Source organism: Oryx dammah, unplaced genomic scaffold (assembly GCF_014754425.2).
Source record: "Oryx dammah isolate SB20612 unplaced genomic scaffold, SCBI_Odam_1.1 HiC_scaffold_29, whole genome shotgun sequence".
Lineage (NCBI taxonomy): Eukaryota > Metazoa > Chordata > Mammalia > Artiodactyla > Bovidae > Oryx > Oryx dammah.
Window position 1 is genome coordinate 91,432,943 of NW_024070213.1, and position 24,660 is coordinate 91,457,602.

Genomic DNA, 24,660 nt, shown 5'->3' on the forward strand with positions numbered 1-24,660 from the left:
ACACACACACACACACACACACACACACACACACACACACACACACACACACACACACACACACACACACACACACACACACACACACACACACACACACACACACACACACACACACACACACACACACACACACACACACACACACACACACACACACACACCCCTTCTGATGGAATTGCTCCCCCAAACAGCGGGCAAAGATTGAGAGTCTGAGTCTGGGGGACGGAGGGCAACGAATCCAGATTTTATTGTCAGGGACTGGGAAAAGGGGAAGACATGGGTGGGGGGCCGGGGTTGCTACATCGTCAAGCAGAGAGTTGATGTGGAGGGGAAGGCCAGTGGGGCCCGTCCCTCTCCCGGGTCGATGCTGGGAGGGCTGACGGTACGGAAAGCACAGGGGGTGGAGGGAGGGAAGGTCACGACCCCGCCCGAATTGTGCAGTGGAGGTGTCTGGGGGGAGGCGACAGCCGTGAGGTCTAGGAGCTGGGATGGGGGAGGCTACAGACTGCAAATCCTGCGGAAAGGGGCGGGGCGGGGGCGAGGCTTCTATTGCTTTTTGCTCACAGTTTTGCGGAAGGCGAGGCGGGGGTGGGCTTGGACTGGACACCCCTTGCCCCCCTTGGTACCCCTTGGGCGATGGGTGCTGGTGAAAAGAATGGAATCAAGACTGGGAAGGAAGAAGGTGAGGGAATGGGTCTATAGGGGCATCTACTTGGTCCCACCCAAATGCCAGAGATGCCCCTAAGTGCTGCCCGTGGGCCCGACTAGACCTTGGCTGGGGCATGATGCGGGGCGGGCACAGTGAGGTTGCAGGCGGTAAAACCAAAGTGCTTATGAGGGACCCAGGATCCCGCCTGCTCCCCTCCCCCTGCAGAGGACAGGGATGATCACGGAAGCGCTTCAGTTTGGGGGTAGGGGGCGCCGGAGTCCCAGAGTCCGCTTATTGCCAAGAAAATCCATTTCTGCCCCCTGGACCCCGACCATGGCTTGTGAACCCCGTTTTGTGCTAGGTTGGGGGGGAAGGGCTGGATGGACATGGCTTTTGGGAGGGGGGGTGTCTCCAAGGGGGCTCGGGGGTGAGACGGCCCCCCCTTTTCTAGGGGAGAGGGAAGGGCAGGGGGCGGGGTTCCCTGAGATCTGGGGTGTTCCCCCCCTTCTGAAGCCCCCCTCCCCCGCTACCCCTCCCCTTTCCTGGAACCCCGTACCTCGGGGTGGGGGGGAGGGAGAGAGATCATTCAGGGAGTGCCGGGAGGAGGGGCGGGCTAGGCGCCCGGAGGCCTGGGTCCCGGCTGGAGGTGAGGGGGGTTGAATGGGAGGGGGTTCAGGGGTCAGGTTTCAGGTCAGTAGGGGGAGAAAAGAATGGGTCCGTGCGCAGTTCGGATGGGCCCGGGGGCGGGGTGGAGCAGGGGATGGGTGATCGGCGGTCCCTGGAGAAGAGGTGCGGCTGGAGCCGGGCGCAGAGACAGCGGGGAGCCTGCTGCCGCTGCCATCACCGCAGCCACCGCCAGGGGGCTGGGGAGCAGGCCGCCGGCCAGGGACTTGGGCAGTTCCTTGGAGAAAGTCAGTGTGCCCTGCAGGGGGAAGAGGGCGGGGAGGGGAGAGGGAAGAGTCATTCTGTGGCCTGGCCAACTCCACCTCTCCCAGGGCGGCCGGCATCCCGTCTCCTCCCCGCCCCCCGCTCGGACCCCGCTTTGGCCAAATTTTCCATCGTCCAGGCCTCACCGCTAGTTCTCCAGCGCTCCTAGGCTTCTTGTGACGGCTCAGTAGCGGGTTGGGCTTCCCGGCCACGCCGTCTCGGTGCCGCCGGCTGGAAATGTGCTGTAAGGACCAGTGCGGGGCGGGGCGGGGGGGGGGGTGGGGGCAAGGGGGGCGCACCGTGAGCCACGGGAAAACAGGGAACTCACACCTCAGCACCTGGGCCTGCCCCTTCTGTGGCACCAAAGGGGGACCCTGAGGAAATGCCCTCCCCCGAGCTCCCCCTTAGCAGGTGAACTGCCGAGAATTCTTGCGAAAGGCCTCAGACCCACCTGTTTCAGTTGGACCTCCGAGTTGACCTTGACATTGCAGATCTCACAGTGGAAGGTTCGGTCCTGGGCAGGGGCCTCTGGTTCCCCGGGAGTGGGAGGCCCCAGCCGAGGATAAGCTTTGATGGGGCCCAGTCCACTTCGGGCCTCCAGAATTGTCTTGTGCTTAGTACCTGGAGCCCACAGAGGGCAGGGGGTTAGGGGTGGAGAAAAATTCTCCAGGCCTACTAAGCCTCAAATACCCACATTTCCAATTACAATACTGAGGGGCTGCATCAGGTGTGGCGGTTTGCCAAGCCCCTTTCGGCCCTTTCAAAGGTGGGTCAGGGGAGGGTCATAATTACAAGAAATAAAATAGGGAGGGGGTGGGGAGGAAACTGAGGAGGCAAGGGGCTAAGGAATGAGAGAGATGCTTAGGGAGGGAGACAGGCTGGTGAGTCTTAGAGGAAACTGCAGAGCTGGGAGGTAGGGGGCAGTAGCCGGCTGAGGACAGGGCCATGGGGGGTGGGAGGGGAGTCTTACCTTTGTTATGTGCCTCGAGCTGGGACAGGGAGTTCACTGCCACCTTGCACAGAGCACAGTAGAGCAGCCGCTTGGCCTTCTCCTCCTCTTCCTTGCTACCCCCAGGCAGGGAAGCTGGGGCTGGAGTCCCCCCTTCACCCTTGGTTGCACCCTGACCAGTCTCCGGAACGCTGGGAGGGGATGGGGAGCCAGGCTGTTTCTCTGGGGATCCTGGGGCTGGACCCACTCCATTCTCCATGGAAACTGTCATTGGGGGAGAAACATAGGGATCATCCCAGATAGCTTTTGGAGAAGATTCTTTATGTGGAGGAGACCTACCCCCATTTCCTGGAGGGCAGGGGCCCAGGAGTCCCCACCCTGTGACAACATGCATGCACTCATGCCCTGGACCAGAGCCACATGTGGTCCAGCTGCCGCAGGCTGGGTGTGAGACTCCAGCGCCTGGCTCGCTCTCTGTAAGCTGGGAGGCTGATGGGTCCGGACCCACCAGCCTCCCGTTCAGCCAGGGTGAAGCTGGCAGCCAGTCTAGCCAGGGGGAGAGGGGCATGGAGCAGACTCTCCCCTCTAAGGCCTGCCAGCCAGTCTGGGCTTTCAGCCCGGCCAGCCCCCTCTCAGAGGCCTGCCCGGTCCCTGGGGAGGCATGCCAAAGAACTCTAAGGAAGGGGCTGAAGTGAGGTGAGGAGAGCCTGGGAGAGACAGACACAGACGTGGCGAAAGGGAAACAGAAACAGCAGAACCGGAGAGGGAAGGAACAGGGATGTGGGCTGCTCTATAATTCATGGCTCGATTAAAGATGCACAGGCCCCAGTGCTCAGCGCTGGGTTCTGGCCTCTGCACAGGGGAAACTCAAGCGCTCCCATTCTTGCTCCAGTGGCTGATCCAGTTTCCGGGTCAGGGAGAGGCTGGGGGTGGAAGTAGGGGTGGGGATGGGGGGCTGGTGGGAGGGGACCCCCCCCAACCCCGAGCCATACAGATGTCCATTCTGGGATCTTTGGTCCATCCTGGGATCTTTCTCGTTTTCTCCCCCCTCTCTTCCTCATTTCTGCCATTCTTTATCTCCATCCCAATCCAGACAGCACACTCATATCTCAATCTGGACAGGCCCTCCTGGCTTTCAAAAGCAGGACAGGTTTCCTTATCTCTTTAGAGAGGTATCCTAGGAACTCAGTGAGGTAGTATACATTAAGCATTGAGAATGGTGCTACACAGGCAGTGTTAGCTACATCACCACCATCGTCAGCCCCCTTTGACAGAGACATTACCAAATGAACACAAGATGTTCAGGCTAAGAAGCAGCTAGAACACAATTAGAACTCAGCTCACCTGCTTGCCCTATCCGTGCATCCCTGAGGACAGTGTGTATGTGTGTGTGTGTGTGGTGAGAGTGGGGACCTGTTTCCCAGTTCTCATTCTTAGGGTGGGGCAGGAAGGACAGGCAAGGACAAGGAGGACATGAGGTTGCTGAGTCTCCCTGGAGTTGGCCCTGACTGACATCTGATGTGGTAATCCCGGGATGGGGGTGGCTCAGATCTTCCTGACTTGATAGTCCTTTCTGGTTTCTTGGCTGGGAATATGGTTGAGGATGGCCATCAGCCATGAGGGAGAAAGAATCTCACAGATCTTCAAGTCTCAGTCCCTCATGTCCCCAGAAAGAAAATTCTGGCCTAGAGAGGTCAAAAGATCTACCCAAGATCACCCAGGGAGTTGCTTGGGTTTCCTGGGCTCGCTCCTCCCCGGTGGAGCGGGGAGCCTCCGTGGGTAGGCCCTCAGATAGCTTGATTCTTTCCCCTGCTCCTCTGCCCAAGATGAAGGGGCCTTTCCCTGCATTTGATGGTTCTCTTTCTTGAGGAAGTCTGCCAGGTGGCCTCACCCTAGCCCCTCTCTGAGTCACTGGGCAGTGGGGAGGACAGAGAGTGGGGACTCTGCTGAGAGGAGCTGGGGCGGGAGTGGGGGTGACAGGATGGAAATTTTGCATCACTATGTTTGGCTGCAGGACTCACCTTGGGTGGGGGTGGGGTGGGGGCTGAGGAAGAGAGATGAAAGCAAAGGAGAGTTCTGGGAGTGGGGACAGAATGGAGGAGACAAGATCTGTTGAAAGGTGTGGGGATGTTGGACTTACGTGGACGGGGGGCTACACCATCTCCATTTGGGGGGGTGCTGCCTGGGGGAGCTGGGTCTCCTGGTTCCCGGACGCTGGGCTCTCTGCCTCGGGTCTTGGCAGCCTCAATGCCTTTGACTCTTCGGGCATGGCGATTACCCTTGTAGTGTGCCTCAGCCTGGCTCTTTAGGGATGGAGGAAGAGAAGGGAATCTGAGATCAGCTTTCATCTGAATGTTCTTCCCACGGATCTATCAGATCCTGGGGTGGTCTCAGCGGGCTACAGTAAAAGCTCTCCCCATGCCAGGGATATGTAAAGCCTTACTCCGAGGAGCCCTGATTATTCCTGGGGCTCAGTCATGGGGAACCTCGGTCCCCATCTAGCCCAAGCTCTACCCCACCACCTCACTCAGGGCCTGGCTGCTGACTCAGGCTTCCCTCAGGGCTGAAGGAAAGGGAACTCACGTCTATGCGTGCTAAGTTGCTTCAGTCATGTCCGACTCTTTGTGACCCCATAGACTGTAGCCAGCCAGGGTCCTTTGTCCATGGGATTCTCCAGGCAAGAATACTGGAGTGGGTTGCCATGCCCTTTTCCAGGGGATCTTCCCCACCCAAGGAAGAGACATAACCCGAGTCTCCTCTGTCTCCTGCATTGGCCGGCGGGTTCTTTACCACTAGCACCACCTGGGAAGCCCACTCGCACCAACAGGGGAAATGGGAGGGGCCGAGCAATCCAGCCAGTCTGCAGCTCCTTTCTGCGCCTGTGTCCCTGGCCCCAGCATCCAGCTTTGCTGCTTCCACGCTCAAGCTGGGAGTCCCAGGAGCATTGAAGCCTGGGCTCTACCCTGAATACTCCCCCCGGTCTCATTTTCCCTGAGGCCTCTGTGGACACCCTGGAGGACCCTGGCCCCAAGCCCAGCTCTGGAGACAGAGACAGCAACAGAGACAGCTGTCAAAACAGAGCTGCTTGGTGGGGGGTGGGGGTGGGGGGGTGAGGGAGGGCAGAAAGAGGGGAGGGCTGCCTACCCCTGGACCCTGGCCCCTCCAGTCTCACAGTGAGTGGAGCCAGGGTTGGGAGAGGGGGTTCTTGGGGTCAAGGTGAAGTCTAAATCTGAGTTGGTCCTGGCTCCACCCCCACCCTGCATGCCTCCTCTGCTAAGAATACACAATCCTGGAACCACAAAAACATCCAGACAGGGTAAAGTAGAAATAAAAGGTGTGGATAGGCAGGAAAAGACTGACAGCCCAGGGTGGGGCAGTGGTATGCAGAGTCTGGCAGCATGGTGTGTGTGTGTATATATATGTGTGTACTGGGGAGAGAAATAGAACATGCTTTCTTTTCCCCTACTCAGCAGAATGAGGCTGTACTGTTTTTCTCCAAAAGCTCTCAGAACCTGCACCCCACAGAGTCCCCTACAGACCCATAGAAAAGGGAGCCTCAGAAGAGGATAATCTGGGAGGCCAGATACCTTGGTTCTGACACCTAGGTTTGGGTGGCTTCTCCCATGGGAGAGACTTTCTCACAGGAGAGCAGTAGAGGCCAGGCCTTGGGTGTGATTTGGAGACAGGAGGAAACCAGGAGGTTAGAGGGAAGTGGGGGGTGCTGGGAGGAGTTCAGCAGAGGCCAAGGAGGGCACTGGGCCTCCCTGGTGGCTCAGCGGTAAAGAATCTGCCTGCCAGTGCAGGAGCCTCAGGTTTGATCCCTGGGTCGGGAAGATCCCCTGGAGGAGGAAATGGCAACCCACTCCAGTATTCTTGCCTGGGAAATCCCATGGACAGAGGAGCCTAGTAGGCTTCAGTCCTTGGGATCGCAGAGTCGGACACGACTGAGGGACTAAACAACAACAAGGAGGGTACACAGACTCTGCAGGGGAGCCCTGCACCCAAGACCAGCGGGCCAGAGGCCACACTCCCACCTGGACACAGATGGCCACCTGTGTTCTAAGAAGTTCTGAGGCAGGAATGCCTCAGTCCCTGAGGGAGGAAGTTATAGGGCACGGGAAGAAAGTGTGGAAACATTATGAGTTCAACTGAGTCCCCCAAGAAAGATCTCTGGTCCCTCCAGAGGGCTTCCATCGTTCCTGCCCCTCCTGCAGTATCCTCTGAGGCCCCCTTAATCCCCACCCCTGACCCAGAGCTCCCAGCCCCTACCCTCCCACAAGATGGCCCACAGCCCCTGTCCCGCCCGCCCCACCCACTGGCTGCACGAGTGGCTGGGTATCTTACCTGAGAGTTGAAGCGGATCTGACAGACATTGCAGGAGATGACGGGCCGCTTGGTCTTGAGCAAGGGCCCCCCAAAAGTGTGAGAGAGCACAGCCTTCTGCACAGGGTCCATCTGTGGAAGCAGGCTGGGGTAAGCCAGGGACCCCAGCACAAGCTCATGTCCATCATAACCCCAATGGCAGCAGCTGGGCTGAAACAAAGTGCCCCAAGCTTCCTCCCCACTCCTCAGTGGGCCAGAAGGCCCCAAGCCTCGGTTCCCTGATTTTCTCCCAGTCCAATCTTCATAGCACTGGAAGGGCCCTGAGAGAGCCACTGGCTCAATGCTCCCATTTGACAGAAAGTAGAAGTGGCTTGCCCAAGGTCACAGCATGCATCAGTAGCAGAGTTGGGACTTGAACCTGGACTCCTACATCCATCTGTTATACCATGAAGATTGAATCCTGTCACAATGACCTTTTTCCTGAGCTAATCCACCAGAGGCCCACTTAGGAAGTCCCCAGACCATCCCAGATCCTAGGGCCTTCAGCTAAAGCCTTTTCCGGCCTTTCAACCAAGCCAAGCCAAGGAGACAGATGTTCCTAGCTTCCCATTTCTGGGCCCCAGGTTGCCCTAACATGCTCACTCCCTGGACCTCTTAAGAGAAGCAGTTTCTAGAGGGAGTGAAAGAACTCAGGCGAGAGTAGGTGGATCCAGTGACTAATGGGGAATAAGGGGAAGCTGAGAAGCCGGGCTGGCCTGAGGAAGCCCGGGCATCTTCTGAACCCCCTCTCTCTGGTTACAGGGCTTGTAGGGCAGGGCTGTGGGGCTGGGCGGGGTTAGGAACGGCCTCTGCCCCAACCCTGGATCAGCAGATGTCTTTGCAGTGTCCTGCCAAGAGTTCACATGAGGAGGGAAGAGGATGGGAGTTTCTCTCTGAGGCTTTCTGCTATCAGGGGATGAAGCCAGGGGCCCAGAGGCATGAAAACTGCCTCCCTGCTCTTCCTCCTCCCTTCTGGCCCCTCAGTGGCAGGGGAGAGGCGAGCCTGGAATGCAGTTGAGGTTGTGCAGGACTGGGTGATCTCTCATAAGCTTAGAACCAAATGAGAGCTGAAACCTTATCTCCTATGATTAAGTGGAAAAAAACGTTGCTGGAGACTGGGGGGGTCCATAGCTCCTTAGGCGAGGCCCTCCCTGTGCCCAGGTCTTCATGATTCCCAAGGAGGCAGTGGTGAGAGACAGGAACACGGAGCAGGGTGAAGAAGGTGGTCTCGAGGGCCCACACATCCTGGCTCCTCTCTGCTCCCCTCAGTTGTCTCACTGGCTGCTTGGGGTTAATGTCAAGAAAGGGGCTTCAGCATCCCTGTGAAATAGGCCACCCCACTTGGCAGTAGCAGAGGCAGGAACCAGGTTCAGATAACCAGGCTGACAGACAAATGTCCATTGCCTGGCCTGCCCATGGCTGGAAGCAGCCCCTCTCAGTGGCTTACTCTTCACCTCCTGGAATCCTAGGTCCTTTTTGGGGAAAAGCCAAACAGGGGAAGACTGGGTGTGTCTGTGTGTGTCTAGGCAGGCTATGATCAATTTGTGCAGGGGTGGAGTGTGAAGGCGTGTCACGTGCTGTGTGTACATCATTTATGGATCAACATTTCTGTGTTGGGGGCTCTGCCGAAGCCATGAATGGTCAGGTTGTGCAATCTTCAGCTGTGTGTTTATCGGTGTGAATGTACGATGTGTTTGGCAGAAAGATAGACAGACCAAGTTGGAGACAGGCTTTAATCACAAAGAGGAGACATGTGACTGCACTCGACTCTCAGCCCCTAGCCGACAGTCCTCCCTAATCAGGGACCCCCAACCCTGCCCCAGGGGTCCCCGCAGCTCCTGGACGTCCTCATATGCTGGGTGAGGAATGGAGTTCAGCCCAAACAGAAACCCAATCTGGGCCAGGAAACCTAAGTCAAAGAAAACTGTAGGGAGAGAGAAGTGGGAAGGAGAGGGGGACACAGAGGCCCTGGGTTCTGTCTGTGCCCCACCCAGCACCTCAGCCTGCTCCCCAGGGTGGCTGAGGACCAGTGCCCTGAGGATGACCTGGGAGTTGACCATCCCAACATCCATCCCCTGCCAACAGTCCCTCCCCCGCTTGGGTCCTTCCTGCAGGGCGAGAGCCTTTTCCTTTGCACACCCCACTCCTCAGGTTTAAGTCCATGAACACCAGCTAAGGGTGGGGGTAAGTAGAGAAGAGGGCAGCAACCCAGCCAGGTGGGTCCTTCCCATCCTGTCCTCTGGGAAGTGAGGAGACACTGGGCTGAAGGTGAAGGCTCCTGGGCCCAATCCTTGCGCAGGTGGAATGTGAACCACTAAAGTGCTGCTCCAGGCCAAGGTCAAGAGGCCCTGGTGACCTAGATGAGGGCTCTCTGGGGAGGGTGGAGGCCAGCGTCTCCCAGAGCCCATTCCACTCCAGAGCCCCTTCCCTAGGATTTTGGCCTAGACGCTGTCTGGAAAAGTCCACAGAACAGTCCCCTCCCACCTGCCCTCCAACAGCAGACATGAAAGGGAATCACTCCTGTAAGCTGGGGCAAAATGAATCAGGAAGGGCAAGGGGGAGGGAAGGGGGAAACCAGATCAGGAACACGAGGGGGGGCTCTGATTATATTTCCTTCCATTGCCCTTTATCTGATGGCACCGCTGCCCCTGTTTGACCACCCCAATTCCCCATCCCCCCAAATAAAGGCAAAAAAGGGAAGGCGGTGGAATCTTGGGGATGGGGAGACCTGAGGGGCAGGAAGGATGAAATAGGAAAGACAGGGGGCTAGAGGATGTCCAAAGAGCAGGTGGAAGCTGGTGGGGGAGGGATGCTAAGAAGAGGACTAAGGCTGAGATGGGGTCAGAGCTGCATTAGGGATCTGAGCAGCGGCGTGGCAATCGGAGGGTAGGTGTAGGACCTGATGGGAAGTCTTAAGATTTGGGGGACTTCGAGGATCTGAGAAACAGAGGCCGGGGTATCCAGTATGGTGGCAGCAGGCTGCGGGGCGCCAGATGGGATCCGGAGATTGGTTAGGGCCGCGCCGGTCGTGGGGGATGGGCCGGATAACCCGAGGACCAGGCGGAGAGGTAGGGAGTCGGGCAGGGGCGAGCGGGCGGGGATGGGGGCGGGGGGGCGCTGCGGCAGCGGCGGGAGCCAGGGAGAGAGGAGGGGCCGGGTGGCTTACCCTGCGGGACCCCGGGGGACGCGGCTCCATGGCCCGGGTTGGTGGACCCGGGCGGGGAGGCCGAGCCGGGCCGGGCCGGGCAGGCCGGGGACGCGGCGCTCGTTGCCCGGGTGGCTCGGGGCTGTGCGGCCGGGCCGGCCGGGAGAAGGGGAGGCGGCGCCGGCCCGGCCCGGAGCCCGCCCCAGAGGCGGGGCCGTGGGAGGGCCGAGGACGGGGGCGGGGATAGGGAGCTCGGGAGGGATAAAGGGGCGCTAGGGCGACAAGAGGACGGGGTGTCCATGTCCAGACACTCGTTCCAGGAAGACCTGGTCCTGGTGAGCGGCATGGGCCAGACGCCCCACTGGGCTTCCTCCACTGGGGACCTTGCTGGGGCTTATATTCCTACCAATCCTATGGCCGACTGTGTTTCTCTAGCTTGGACCTTTCTCCTTTCTCTCACCCCTTCCACCCTCGCTCTTCTGCTAACAGCTTCTCTTTCGAGTCCCTAGACGACCCTTCTCCTGCTCCCTCTGCACACCGCCTCCGTGCCCCTTTTACATGTCACTTCCCCTGCTAGGGATGGGAGACGGAGCCCAGGTACCCAGGTGCCAGGGACTGCTCTCCTAGTGACTCCTCTGGATGGTGGAGCTGGGGTCGCCCAGGACAGAAGCGACCTCAGGCTGGGGACATCATCCCTAAACTCTTCCCACCTGCTCCGCTCGCCCGCCACCTGCTGGAGAACCAGCGTCCCGAAGAGCTTATGCTTCGTGCACTTGCTGCCCTCTGGCGGTCGAGTGGGGACAGCACTGGGGGACGAGGGCCAGGAGGGCAGAGCAGCCCAGTCCCCCAAACACTTCCTTATACTTTCCTGGATAAATCCTAGGAGATTCCGGCTCTCTTATCTCTGGATCTCTTCCCCTCTGTTCCACCTAGGGCCGAGAGATGAGCGAAGCAGGGGCCAGGATGCGGAGAGAGAGACGCTGTCTTTGGGAGACAGTGAGGGATATTCAAGGGCAGAGGGATGAGTAATGCAGGAAGGGGTCTAAAGAGTAAGAACTACCGGAGTAGGAGAGATCTGGAAGTACTAAAGCAGCGAAGGAGAGACTCTGCCATGAATAATAATATCACCCCACCATCTAATGTTGATTGAGCCCTTGGAATGTGCCAGCCTGTGGACTGAGCTCTTTGCATGGATTATCTAATTTAATCTTCACAACCACTATTGGAAGTAAGTACTATTATTATCTTCATTTTATGAGGGAACTGAGGTTTAGAGAGGCTAAATAATTTGCCCAAGGTCATAAGCTAGTAAGTGGCTGAACTGGGATTTGAATTTAAACCTGGGCAGCCTGACTCCAAAGCCCTGTACTTAACTGCTGCACACCACTGCCAAGGCCTGTCTGCAGCTTTTCTGCAGTCCTTGTTCCCCTGCAGAATTTGACACTATTGATGCAGCCTGCCACACACTCTCGCTTGGCTTCTCCAACTCAACAAAAACCCAATTCTGTCCCCACCCCCTCCTGTGGCTCCTCTATTTCCTTTGCTGGAGTCTCCTCCTGTTACCACTGCCCAGTTCTGCATATTCCCCAAGGCTTGGGCCTTGGCCAAACTACCTTTCTCTCTCTGATCATCTATAAAATAAAAACAATAGAAATAACATAATAATCATAGCAGCTTACCTTGAAAACTTACTTCATGCTAGGCATTATGTAATACAATTCTCACAATAACCTGTGAGTTGGTACTATTGCTGTCTTATTTTACAGCTGATAAAATTGAGATTCAGAGTGGTTAAGTAATTTGCCTAAGTCACACAGCCAGTACTTTCAGAACATTAATTTGAAGCCTGTCAGTCTGATGCCAAAGTTGGTGTTGCTCAAAACCTGGTCACACTCTCTCCAAGCTTATCCATGCTCCTGGCTTTAAATGGCTTGTCCCCACCAGAGGCCGTGGAACCATGAACCCAGGGAGTCAGAAACCTGGCATTATCCAAGTGAATAGACTAAGTAGCTTTGTGACCTTGGGCAAGTTACTTAACCTCTCTGGGTCTGTTTCCTCATCTATAAAATGGGGACAAAAGGGACTTCCCTGGATGTCCAGTGGTGAAGACTCTATGCTCCCAATGCAGGGGACATGGGTTTGATCCCTGGTTGGGGAACTAAGATCCTGCATGCTGCATGATGTGGCAAAAAATAGAAGATAAATAGGGACAATGATGGGAGACCTGAGGTTAAGCTTCAGTCAGGTATGCAGATTTGGGGGAAAGTATTCTCAGCACCTTCTACTTCAGTCATACCCAATCAATTGCAGTTTCTCAAATACAAGATCTCTTCTAGTCCTTGTTTCAGTCTGGAATATTCTCTGAAGCCCCTTTTTAAATCCTACTAATAATTCTTCAAAGCCCAAATCATAACGTCAATGCTCCAGCTTCAATCCCTTTTTCCTCCACTGTTTTTTTTTTTTTTCCTGCTCAGCTCCAGTTGGTCCCTCACTACATCCAGCAAGTCTTTTCTGATACTCCTTTGGGCTGCCCTACAAGCTGCATGCCTCCAGCATAGCTCTTCTCACACTATAGGGTAAATGCTAACTTGTTATCTTTCCTACTACACTGTGAGCTCTCCAAGCAGACTGAGTGCTGTGTCCCTGACACCCGGTGCAGTGCCTGACACATAGTAGGTGCTCAAAAAATTTTTCATTCAATTGAATTTTTGTGACTGTCTCTGTTGCCATATTTCTAACCCTTCCTCTGCTTTGCACTGTAGATCATTTCATCCACATCTAGACTTCTTCCCTGAATATAAGCATCTTTAGGACTGGAGCACATCTCCATCATATCTAGGACAGCACCCTGCTTATAGTCACTATCAGTTTTCTTGTCTGTAAAACAGGGATAAAATGGCAGCTACCCTATAGGGTTGCTATAAAGATTGAGATATGAAAAATGCTTTGTAAACTTCAAAGTGCAATGCAAATGTTGATTTGGATTCTCTGAGAAAAGGTTGGAGGGAACAGCAGGTATAAAGAGAACTCTTTTGGAGTTAGATGTTCTGCATTCAAATCATACCTTAGGCACGTACTGTGTCAACTTAGATACATTCCTTCAGGGCCTTAGTTTCTGTCTTCCTATATGTCAGACTGGAATAATAGTGTCTACTTTGTTGGGTAGTGATGAAGATTAAATGAGATCACATATAAAGAAACATCCACTGGTCAGGACTCGCTTTTTCACTGCTGAGGGCCCAGGTTCAATTCCTGGTTAGGGAACTAGGATCCCATAAGTCACCCAGTGTGGCCAAAACAACAATGACGATGATGACAGAACCATTTACTGCAGTGCCTGAGGCATAGCTGATGCTCAATATGTTCATAATTGGATATGGTTTGATGGTGGGTTACTTGAGTTGAATAAAGCTGAACTTTCCCCAAACTTTTAGCTCCAGCCAAGTCTCCAGGCCCCTGTCTGTTGGACATTTTTGGCTCAGTGTCCCACCAGTCCACCAGCTCACCATGTCTTCAAGTGAGTTCAGCAGCCTCACCCCAGGCCAGCCTCCTCCTCCGACCCCCTGCCTCTGGCAAGGTAACTTCTTTCTCTCAGTCACCGAGGCCCGAAACCGGGAGTCATCCTTGACTCATCCTCTCTCTTCTCCCCCAGTTCCCAAACCCTGGTTGGTCACCGTAGCCTGTCAACATTTCCCTGGAAACACCTCCCCCCTCCCCCTTCCCCTGCTCACTCTGCTGCTGTCCTGGGCCCAGTCTGGCTCTCCAGGTTCCCCTGGAGGCTCTGGACAGAACCTTGTTTACAGTCAGTACTCCCTTTTCTTATCTGTAAAAGGAGGGTAAAATGGCAGCTACCCCATAGGGTTGCTATAAAGACTGAGATATGCAAAATGCTTTGCAAACCTCAAAGTGCAATGCAAATGTTGGTATTGCAAGGCCAGCCTCCTGACTGGCCACTGTCCTCCAGCCTTTGCTCTCTACCCTCCTGCCCCACTCACCTGCCTCAAACACTGCTTCTCCAGCTCACTCTCCTGCTCAAGAATGGATAATATCTCCCTATTTCATATTGTATTAAATCTAGACAACTTAGCTGGCCCTTCAAGCCCTACCACACTAACCCTCCCCTCGCCAACAGTGGGCTCCAGAGAGATGGAGCTTATAAACAGGCTGCCTATGCCCTTGTGCAGTCTCTCCATCTCCTTGTCGTCACTGCCCCCAGTCTAGGTCTCATGACTTCTCTCGACGGTGGACTGAATCAGATGATTCACATAAAACACCCAGCACAATGTCTGGCCCGTAGCCGAACTTCAGCGATTATTAGCTATTATGGATATTGTTGTCAATAGTATACCAGAAAGTCAACGATGTTTGTAACTGACTAGAAGTGAGGGATGGGGCCCTGAGATAAGGAATTAGACAGAATAGGAGAAGGCAGGGATGGATCCGAGGGAGAGAAGGGTGGCAAGAGGGTGGCGAGAGGGTGGCGAAGGCAGACAGGCAGGTTGCTACTCACAGCGCTGTAATTGCTGAAGAGGCCCAGGGTGGGTGCCGGCTCCAGTGGGAAGGGCAGGATCTGCTTGAGGTCCAGTGGGGGCTGCATGATCGGGGGCTGCCGTAGCAGAGGGAGGGGCCCTGCCCGGCTCAAGCTGCCTAAAGGGCAGAGAAAACATTATGTCGGGCAGGAAGACTGACACTTGGGAGCCCCACCCAAGCCTGGCAGTCCCAATCCCCAGCTGGGGCCCCCAAACTCAGAAGTGCCACTGACCCCCATCACACACACTTCCCCCTGCTGACTGGCTCCGGAGCAATGGAGCAAGGTGCCCTGTGGGCCTGGGGGAGGGTGCAGATCTGTGGTTCTTCCCTTCAGGGTGATTTTCACTTCCCCCTTCTCCAGCCTCCCTCTGCCAAGACCTTCAGGCATTTTACAAACCCAGGAAGATCACAGGCCTTATCTGCAGGCTGCCTGACAGACCAGCAGGACTGGGAGTCCCAGACCCCTGGCCACTCCCTTCTTCCGGTGTTGCTGTCCCCCAGGGGATCCCAAAGGCTTACCCCAGGGAGAACAGTCAGGTGAGTGATTCATCCCACTGCTTAGAGGGGAATATTGAGACCTGGACTTGAAGGAGGGCTGCTGAATCTTTCAGGCTCCCCAAAGAGTTATGATTTTGTCCCAGTTGTAATTCGTAATGAACTGTCGACGTCCGGGGTCATCGAGTGGCATTTGCTCTGGGAGGCGGGCTGCCTGGGACCATTCTCAGAGCCCCTTCTCCCAACTGGTCTGTCTTCCCCAGGCACCTCTGCTGGTCGCTGCCGCAATGTTCGCTCCGGCTCTGCAGGAGGAACTGTGACCGGCCTCTGGGAGGGGAATGCCTGGGTCTGACCCCAAGGGGAAATGAAAGTCCAGGCCAGCCACGCCACTAACCTCCCTGAAACCTTCTCCGCCCCCAAAGCCACGGGAGGAGCCCTGCCAGGCTCCACGGGGTGGTCCCCAAGGCCCTAAGGACCCTTCTGAGCTTCCGCTGGCCCAGCTCCCTTCTTCGATCCCACTGTCCACTGGTCAGGGAACTCTGGCTGCCCTTCACGGCTCCAGCAACCCCCTGCCAGCACCAGGGGTTCCCAGGAACAAAGGCAAACCCAGGAGGCCGCAAGCTTAGCCCCGTCCTCCCTTGACCTCACTGGGGCAGAGGGTCCCCCCTCACCCGGATCCTTTCCTGCTCCCTTCAGAGACAGCCCCTTTCATACCTTCAGTGTCTGGTGCCCTCTGCCCCCAGGCAGTGGCCTGGCCCTGGCCCCCCAGGGGCCTGGGCCTGACAGCGTCCCCTTCCCTTGGTTCTGCCCCCTGCCCCCTCCCTTGCCAGCCCCCCCACCCCCAGTCCAGTCAGTAGAACCAGCCAATCAGAGTCCTGGAAAAGTGGGGCAGAGGGGAGGGCGGGGGAGCAGGGATTAGGGGAATCAGAGGCAAGAGGGAGGGGGTGGGGAGGGCTCAGGCACAGCTGGGGGCAGGGAGCTGGTCCAGGAAGGTTGGAGGGGTCTGCCTTTTTCACCCACTGCTATGACTGCGTGGTGGCCAAGGGGCCTGAGGCTGAGAGGGGTCAAGGCTGCTGGGAGCTTGGGCGGCAGACATCTAAGGGCTGAAGGAGAAGGGTGGGATGCTTAGCCTTGGCCCTTGGGCAGCTGAGGGTCTGTAAGTCATGTCCATTCTCTCCTCACCTTGAGGTTGAGAGGGGGTAGGGGAGCAGAAGAGAGACAGACAGACAGGCAGACAAGAGAGAACGGGAAAGACTGACAGAAGCAGGAATAGGTGACTGAGAAAAGGGACGTAGACGCCTGGAGAGAAGAGGATAGGGGACAATGGAGAGGTGAAGAGAGTGAAATGAGGGAGAAATGGAACACCGCAGAGAAGCTGGACACAGAGCTAGGGACAAGGGCAGAAAGGCCAGAAAACAGAGAACGAGAGAGGAGAAAGAGGGAGGCACAGCCTGATGGGGTGGGGCGACCGTCTCCCCTTCCCCTCTGTTCCCCCCGTGGCTTCTCTGTGCCCACCCCCTCCTGCCTGGCACACAAGGCCAGGGCAGCCTTAACGAGCCCCGGGCGGCATCAGGAATGGTGAGAGAAACCTGAGCGTTCCCAGAGTCCCCGGCACCCAGCACCCACCCCGAGCAGCTGGTTCAGGGCTGGCACTTGCCCCGGCCCCAGAGAGGGCAGCAGCTCAGCTCCCTGACCCTTTCCCTGGCTCAGGACTCTCCAGGTCCCCACCCCTCAAACACCCAACTCAAAGGAGAGAGGTGAGTTCCGCAAAAGGCAACAGAAAAACAAATATATCCAGGCATTCTGAGTATTAGCACATTTCATCTCTGAGGGAACCATTCTATGCAGTAGCTAATACTAGGTTTTAACCATTTGATATATGAAGAAACTGAGGCTCAGAAGAGTTACAAAGACTTGGTTGATGTTACACAGCCTGTAAGTATCAGGGCTGAGATTTCAATGAAGATCTGTCACCCTCTGTAGCAATTTCTTCCTCTGCTACATAACCCCAAAGTGCTCCAGTCTAACTCTGAATTCAGCAAAGATATGAGCAAGGCTTCCATCTTGTCCAAGGAGAGGAAACGGAGAACAAGTTCCACGCACCTCCTGGGGCTGGAGGAAAAGAGGTAGCCACCACTTGGTTCCCTCTGGCCAGCAACTCATCTTTTCCACTGACATGAGCCCAAGGGTGGGGGGAGGGAAGGGGAAGTGGGAGGAAGGAACTAAGGATGGAGTGAAGTGAGGAACCCAAATGGGCAGCTAGAGATTCGTGTGTCTCTTTCCCAGAGTCCTGGGTCCACTCCACTGAGATCTGGGGTGGAAGAGGGGCAGACCGCAGCTTATGGACCCAGTGAGCAGAAACAGGCCCCTCGGTCTGATAGCCCAAGCCTCAGTCCTTTCCTCTCCTTCTTGGGAATAATAACTTTATTAATAACTTGCCACTTTCTGAGGGTCCACTGTATGCCAGGCACTGTACATACACACCTCCCTGTGGATGGCTCCACTGCTCACTAGCTGGGTGACTAGCTTGTTTCCCAAACTCTCTGTCTCACTTCTCCTTTATCAAAAGAGAGCAATGGTATCTTGCGTTGTGGAGTTTTTGAAAAGATAGAACAAATCCATGTACAGTGCTGGCCTGCCACAAAGAAAGCTCAATAAATGTTTGCTAAATAAACAAATCCTCATCTTTTAGATGACGGCCATCAGATCAGAGAGGGTGAGTTACTTGACCAAGGTCACACAGCTAGTGAGGCATTTGAATCTGGCTGGCTGGCTTCAGACAGGGCTTTCAGTCACCACACTTTACTAGGGGTGGAAGAGGGAGAGGCAAGAATATAAAGAGGGCTTCGCAGGAGGGAATGAAGCAGGAAATCTGGGGCTCCTGATGGCTGGTTAGGTGAGGGCTTCAGGGGTGTTTGGAGGAAGAGGAGGTGGACAGCAAATCGGAGTGTGTATGTGTGCGCTAGTGCCCAGGACTGTGGGCGTGCACACCATGTCAGGCAGGGCAGGGAGGAGCTGGGGCCTGGCTGGGACAGGCCACTCCAGAGGGAGACTCATTAGAGTAATTACCTCCAGCAGATAGAGCCCCACCCAACTCTGCTGGGAGAAGCCAAATGCTTTATTAAAGACTGTTCCCAGCCACTTTAGGGGGTGAGGTCTCAGTCCCTTGGATGCATGTCCATCTGCCCATTTCTACGCACCACCTGGCCCTAGGCACTTTGATCTTGTTCAGGTTTCCCCTCCAGCACCAAGCCACAACCAAGCCAGGTCAGATTCCTTCCATCCCACTCAGGGCTGGTCTTTTCCTTCCTTTCTTCCCCAGAATCTCTGACCAGCTGGGAGTCCCAGCCCTGGCCTCTCTTAGGTGGGCCTGGGGCCTGAAGCTCCTGTGGCAAAGAGTGGGAGTGTCTGCCGTGAGCTGGCTCTGGGAGTGGCAGCGTCTGGTAGGAACAGGATCCAGGAAGGGTGCTAGGGTAGGGCTGCAGGTTAGTGTTGGTCTGGAGATTAGACCGGGATGAGATTCAAATCAGAGAGAGGATTTGGGGTTAGGGTGGCAAATGTGTTAGGGCCCATGGTCGTGAAAAACAAGGGGTCACACTGTGTTAAAGTGGGAATTATGCTCTGGGGTCAAAGGAGAAATGAGATTGGCATCTAGACTTGAATCTCATCTCTAATCCATTTTTTTCCCTTTAGGCCTTTTGCTCTCTTCTAAACCCCAGACATTTTTTAAACTAGGGGGTTCGGGGGGAGAGCCTGGAACCGCTGGATCTCACTTTCTTGACCAGCTCTCAGGTATCTGTCTCCTGCTTCAGTTTCCCCTGTCTTGGCAGGAGGCAGGCTGAGTGCTGGGAAGGCTTTGAAGTCAGAGATGAAAGCAACAAGGGGATGATTATGAACAACTACTCAAAACATCATCCCTAATAATCCCGGGGTGGATGTGGGTGGGGGCAGGGCCTAAAGGGAGGAGGTGGCCAGCAAAGGAAGAAGGAAGACCCCTGGAAAATTTTCCCCAGCCTGACTGGAAAGACCTCTTTCAATGCCCCTAACCCCCATAACACCACACCAAGGGCCCAGTTGCAGAGGAGAATAAGAAAAGCTCAGAATAGGGAACCTGAGCCCAGAGTCACCACCTTAAGTCTGGGCCTACAGTCTAGTTCTTGAGCAGGCAGGCTGGGCAGGACGCCTGCTGGGCAGGACACCCCCACACAGCTTCAGTGGACCTCAGCATTCAGAACCTGAAAACCTTAGAATGGGCCTCAGGCCCAGCTGGCAGCTTCCTCCCTCTTTCTTTCCTTGTCTAAGAGAGCTAGGTGTGTGGCCCACCAGGCTTCCCACCAGTCTATGGGCTTGGCACAAGGAGGGAGTTAATTACAGTGTCTGTCCTCAGGGAGATGTGGTGGGGGTCCAGTTGGTGGCCCCAGGCATTCCTCCTGTGGTGGGGTCTTGGTCTGGTGCTAGCAGAGGTCCTCTCCAGGGCCTACTGACCAGGAGAAGCATAGCTCCAACTGGCCTGTCCCAGACAAGCGTGATGCCGCCTCTGGGGTTCGTGCCCAGGGTGGGGCCAGGGTGTGGGGGATTGCACAGGTTGGAGGAATGTGGAGCCTGTGCTCTGGGGACCTGAGTCCAAGTGTGTTGGTGGGGGTCACACAAGGGTAGGGATTGTCTAGATGGGAGGGGAGTCTCTTCCCTGCTAGAGATCCTCTTGGGAAGGAAAGCAAGCAACCAGTCATTTGTGCCTCCGTTGGCTCATTCATTTAATGGATTTAATGGAGTGCCAGGTAGAGGGAGGCAGACATGGAGTGGTGAGAGTGAGGAGATACAGAAGGGGGAGAGAAAGAGATGGAAGGAGGGCAGAAGGGAAGAGAGACCCCTAGTGGGAGTCAGTAGGGGTCAAGCCAAAGAAGAAAAGCAAAAGAGCCAAGGAGGCACCAGCAGAGGGCCGAGGCGGGAGCCAGGCAAGCCCTGGAGCGCCAGCATGGAGCCAGGTGTCCCCGGTGGGGGCAGGGAGCCCACAGGTGCCTGACCTGGTGGGCAGTCTCCCATCACAAACAGGGCCCAGGAACCGGCCTAGCCAGGGCAGGGATCAGAGATTAGAGGACAGAGCACAGGAGTCCACCGGTAGACTATTGTGGAGGCAGGGGCTTGGAGCCGGGATTTTGAGAGTCCTCTCCTCCCCCACTCGGGGCTCCCTTCCCAAGTAGGTCATGAGGCTGGGGTGGCTGTGGTTGAAGGGATGGCGGAGCCCCGTGGGAGTCTCCCTCCCCCATCCTGATGCTCTCCGTTGCCCCTTCCACTGAAGGTGCCCCTCGGCCCAAGGCAGGGGTGGGGGTAGGGTGGGGAAGGAAGGAAGAAGAAGGAAGCCGGGAAGGAAGGGCCCGGGCCGCCAGAGCTGGGAGAGAGAGGGGCAGGTCCCGGCGTGTTGGGGCAGGATCCTGCGGAGGCAGGATCCGAGCCGCAGGGGCCCTGGGATGGACAGATTTCCCCCTCTGCTTCTCCCCAGACCCCTTATCTTCAGCCCTCAGGTTCCCACCTCCCACCACACACACCTCGAAACTACACCCACCATCTTCTCCCCTCACCCGCCCCCCTACTTCCTCCTTTCCCTCTTATCCTGGGCCCAGAAGGGGGTCGGAGTGTTTGAGCTAAGGGTGGGGGAAGGCGCTGGGGGTGAGGAGGGGGGTGGGGCGGGTCAGAACCTTTCGCTCAACTCCACCAGGCCAAGGCCAGCCCCCTCCCCCAGCCGCTCGTAGACAGTCATATAATATTCATGAGGCTCATGAATACGCAATGTGCTCATTGTGGGGCTGGGGTCTCTCGGCTCTGCCTCCCCCTTTACCATTCCCAGGATTACCGGGAGAAGAAGCGGTAGTTTGGGGAAGGAGGGGGCCCCAGATGTGGAGCCAGATGAAGGGGGAGGGGGAACCGGTTGCTGACGGGCGGCCGCAGTCACCGCGGTGCGGGAGGTTGGGGGGTGACCTACTGAGAGGGACCCAGGAGCCTGGCGCCGCAGAGCCCACTCACCGAGGATCATGCTGGGGACCCAGGCGCCCGGGGGTTCCGTGTCGCTCTGTCCCGGGGGCCGTTCTGGCCGGGCTGGGGGTACGGGGGGTGGAGTCGGGGGAGGAGCAGAGGCCGGCCGAGGCGGAGCGGGGGCGGAGCCCGCAGCAGGTGAAGACGGGAGGAGGGGGGACCGGGGCACCCAGGGCTCCAGGAAGGGGCGTCCCGGCGGCTCCTCGCCCTCTCCCGCGTTCTCTTCTACTTGCCGCCCCTGAGTCTCCTGGATTTACGGTGACACTGCAGCCAAGGCTTGCGGAACAAGAATCTAGAGGACGGTGTGTGCTGACACAGGAAGCTGGAAACTAAGATGCCTGGGATCCCGGGAAGGGCTGGGTCTGAGGGCGGGAAGTCTAGCCATGGATTGATACGGGGTGGGGGTGGGGTGCCTAAATACTGTGCGGAGGGATGGGGCCAGGGTGGATGGGACACCTGAGTCCTCTCCAGAGTGATGGACTGGGCAGAAGTGGAGGGTGGGGGCAGAGAATGTTTGGGTCCTCGTTTGTTTCTCTGGCTCTGCAGCAGGATGCCTGAGGGCTGGGTCTCAGAGGTGAAATGTGGGGTTGAAGATGGATCCCCGGTTAATCTCTGGCTGGGATCTGAATGCCTAAGTCCTAGGGAAGGTCTGAGGGAAGAGACTGCAATCAATGGACCCAAAGAAGTGGAAATAGATGCTTGCAACTGAAATCATTAGGGCAGCCAGAGGTGACAGGAGATCCAGAACTGAGGCTCAACCTTGTAGATATGGCCTGGATTGGTGTGGGGATGGGAGCGTCTATCCAGGGCCTTCCCCACTAAGGTGAGCTTGGGCTAGAGAGGCCTGGTGGGGGTGCTTTGATAAGGTGGAGGAGAGGATGGAAGATAGAACAGACTATGTGCTGGTGAGAATGTGGGGGTGGCAGGGCGGAGTACAGGACACTGTATTCTAAGCACCAACAGGATGTATTCTAAGGCAGGCAACTGGGACCGCAGCATGAGGCTGGAGTCTGGGAGTCTGCGAGGTGTCTGGAGAAGATGCAGCTGCTGCAGCCTGGACCTGCCTGTACCTGCCCCAGGAGGGAGGGCAGGAGGATTTCCCAGAATGCCAAGCAGCCAGCTTCAGGCCGGCCCCAGCCAGAGGGAAAGTAGGTGTGACTAGGAACTAGATCACTTGGGATTTAGGGAGAGTGGAGGCGGGGAGGCAGAGGTCGGGAGGAGGGTGGGGGGACTGGCATCTTGGAATAGTCTAGAAAAGAGGAAGAGGACTGGAGCATAGCATTCCTGGGTTCTGCAGGAAATTTAGGACTATATGGCTAATTAAGGTACAGGAAGTTTAAGTTCCTGTTTCTGGGCCTCAGCAGTTTCTTGTCCTCACCCCACTGATCTGGTTTGAAAAAAATATGTTTCTCTACCTGCCGAGATGCTCCAGCTCAAGGGCCAGTGAATTCTGGGGGTCCTAATGCCTTGGTCTTGTTCTGATCCAGAGGCCCAGAGATCTAGGGAGACTGTGGCTTTGTGCCTAAATCTGACTTTGGGGGAGAAGGTAGGGTCTCCTAGCCCATCAGAGTTTGTCCTTGTGGTCCAGATCCGACCTACCACCATGCTGTTCCAGCCTCGTATCACCAAGCTTGCTCTTCCCAGTTCTTGTTATCCACCCCCCCCCACACATATACTCACTTCTTGCCTCTTGCTATTGTTTCTCCTCCTGGGCAGACTCCCGAGCAAACCAGAGTCAGCATCAGACATAGTTGATTAGTGATAGAGACCCCTTTGCCCTCAGCTTTGTCCACCCTCCCACTCTGTACCCCCAGGACCCTGAGTTAGAGGGGTCTCAGAAGGGGGGTTGCTTAGCTCGCCAAGGGGAGGCAGCTGGCTGGAGGGCGGGGTGACCTTGCAGGCAGCTGGAGGGGGCAGTGTGAGGGGTGAATTCATTATTGATGAGCCCTGCACCCCGGGCTACTAATGAGCCCAGGCCGGCTGCTCTAATTGATGTCAAGAAACTTGAGACCCCCAGATCAGCTTCCCGCCTGCCAGCTGCCTCTCCTAAGCCCCCTCCCCCTTACGCGTCCCCAGCTGCTCTGTTCCCGTCCCAGGCCTCCTTTCCATCTCCACTGACACAGACAGGGCTAGGACTTGGGCCTTCCCCCTACTCTCTTGTCTCTCTGCATCACTCAAGTCTCAAGATGAGAGGCAGACATGCTTTGGAGGGGCTGGGAGATTCAGAAGGGGAAACATACCAGAGCCTGAGAATTACAGTTCAGCGACAGAGAGATTTGTGCTGGCTTACATCTGCAGCACTTCTGAGCCCAAGGAATTCCTACCTTGTATTGTGCCTCCTTGAGAGAGACCTTGTCATTCTCAGAGACTCAGAGGTACAGACACTAACTACACAGACACACCCATGATACCAGCCCAATACAGCCCACTTCCCCTCCTCATTTCCTCCTAATCATAGTGTAAATCTCAGATTTGGCCCCTGGAGTATGGCTGTTGCCATTCCCACCCATCCCCCAAGAAGGCGAGTATGGGATTTCATTCTTGGAGAGGTCTCAGTGCCTTGCTATGCCACAGCTGTCATCCTTGGAAATACTGGGTAGCTCTTTGCCTCATCAGGTCTTGCCCTCCCTATAGTCCTTCATTTATGGGTTCTGGGAAGAAGTTTCTGAGTTACAGAATTATTAAGAAGTTGAAGATTGGAGTGTAGAGCAGGTTTGAACTCCCAGGAGACATATTTTGAGATCATGCTGGAACTGCGAGGCAGGAGCCTAAGTTAATAAGAATTGTCTTAATGGGGGAAGAGGGTGAGGACCTCATACATAGGCTCCCTTCTGCAAATTCCCATAAATTTGTGACTGTGCTGCCCTCTGGTGGCTGACCTCAGTCTAGCAGGACATAGACACGTTTGCCTCTAATAATCCTATTTGAATTTCAGCACCCCTCCCCATGCTCTTGCTGGACATTAGTTTAAAATAGGCCTCCAGGAGACAGAGGATGCTGAGGGGTTCCCTCACTTTATCTTCAAAGACCTGAACCGTCTGTCATGTCGGTTAAGAATATGGGCTTTCACAGTCAGGCAAGGCTGAATTAGACTCTGTGACCTTGGGCAAGTTACATAACTTCTCTGGACCTCAATTTCCCCTTGTGTAAATGGGGTTAATTGTGCTTGCCTCACACATTTAATTTGATCAAAATTAAATGAGATAATGTATGTAAACTATTTAACATTCCCTCACGGAGAAGGCCATGGCACCCCACTCTAGTACTCTTGCCTGGAAAATCCCATGAACAGAGGAGCCTGGTGGGCTGCAGTCCATGGGGTCGCTAAGAGTCGGACACGACTGAGCGACTTCACTTTCACTTTTCACTTTCATGCACTGGAGAAAGAAATGGCAACCCACTCGTGTTCTTGCCTGGAAAATCCCAGAGATGGGGGAGCCTGGTGGGCTGCCGTCTGTGGGGTTGCACAGAGTCGGACACGATGAAGTGACTTAGCAGCAGCAGCAGCAGCACCCATCGGAATACAATGGGTAATGAAAACAAAACACAAACCCAACTGGCTTTCTTCTG

General features: G+C 55.9%; 1 protein-coding gene across 4 annotated transcripts; it reads right to left on the minus strand.

Annotated features, from left to right (window-relative positions):
* Positions 1-223: 223 nt before the first annotated feature.
* On the minus strand, positions 224-21,167 carry ZNF385A (zinc finger protein 385A). Of its 4 annotated transcripts, none has more exons than XM_040234332.1 (8): positions 21,082-21,167; positions 14,546-14,682; positions 6,873-6,983; positions 4,669-4,831; positions 2,550-2,792; positions 2,031-2,200; positions 1,726-1,821; positions 224-1,574 (listed from the first exon to the last, which is right to left on the minus strand). In XM_040234332.1, exons 1-8 carry the CDS (start codon positions 21,089-21,091, stop codon positions 1,344-1,346), a joined length of 1,161 nt encoding a protein of 386 aa, XP_040090266.1. In that variant the 5' UTR covers positions 21,092-21,167; the 3' UTR covers positions 224-1,343. The 4 variants fall into 4 exon arrangements, with proteins under 4 accessions (XP_040090266.1, XP_040090264.1, XP_040090263.1 ...); XM_040234330.1 differs by lacking the exon at positions 21,082-21,167 and adding an exon at positions 15,775-15,898; XM_040234329.1 differs by lacking the exon at positions 21,082-21,167 and adding an exon at positions 15,085-15,740.
* Positions 21,168-24,660: the final 3,493 nt, after the last annotated feature.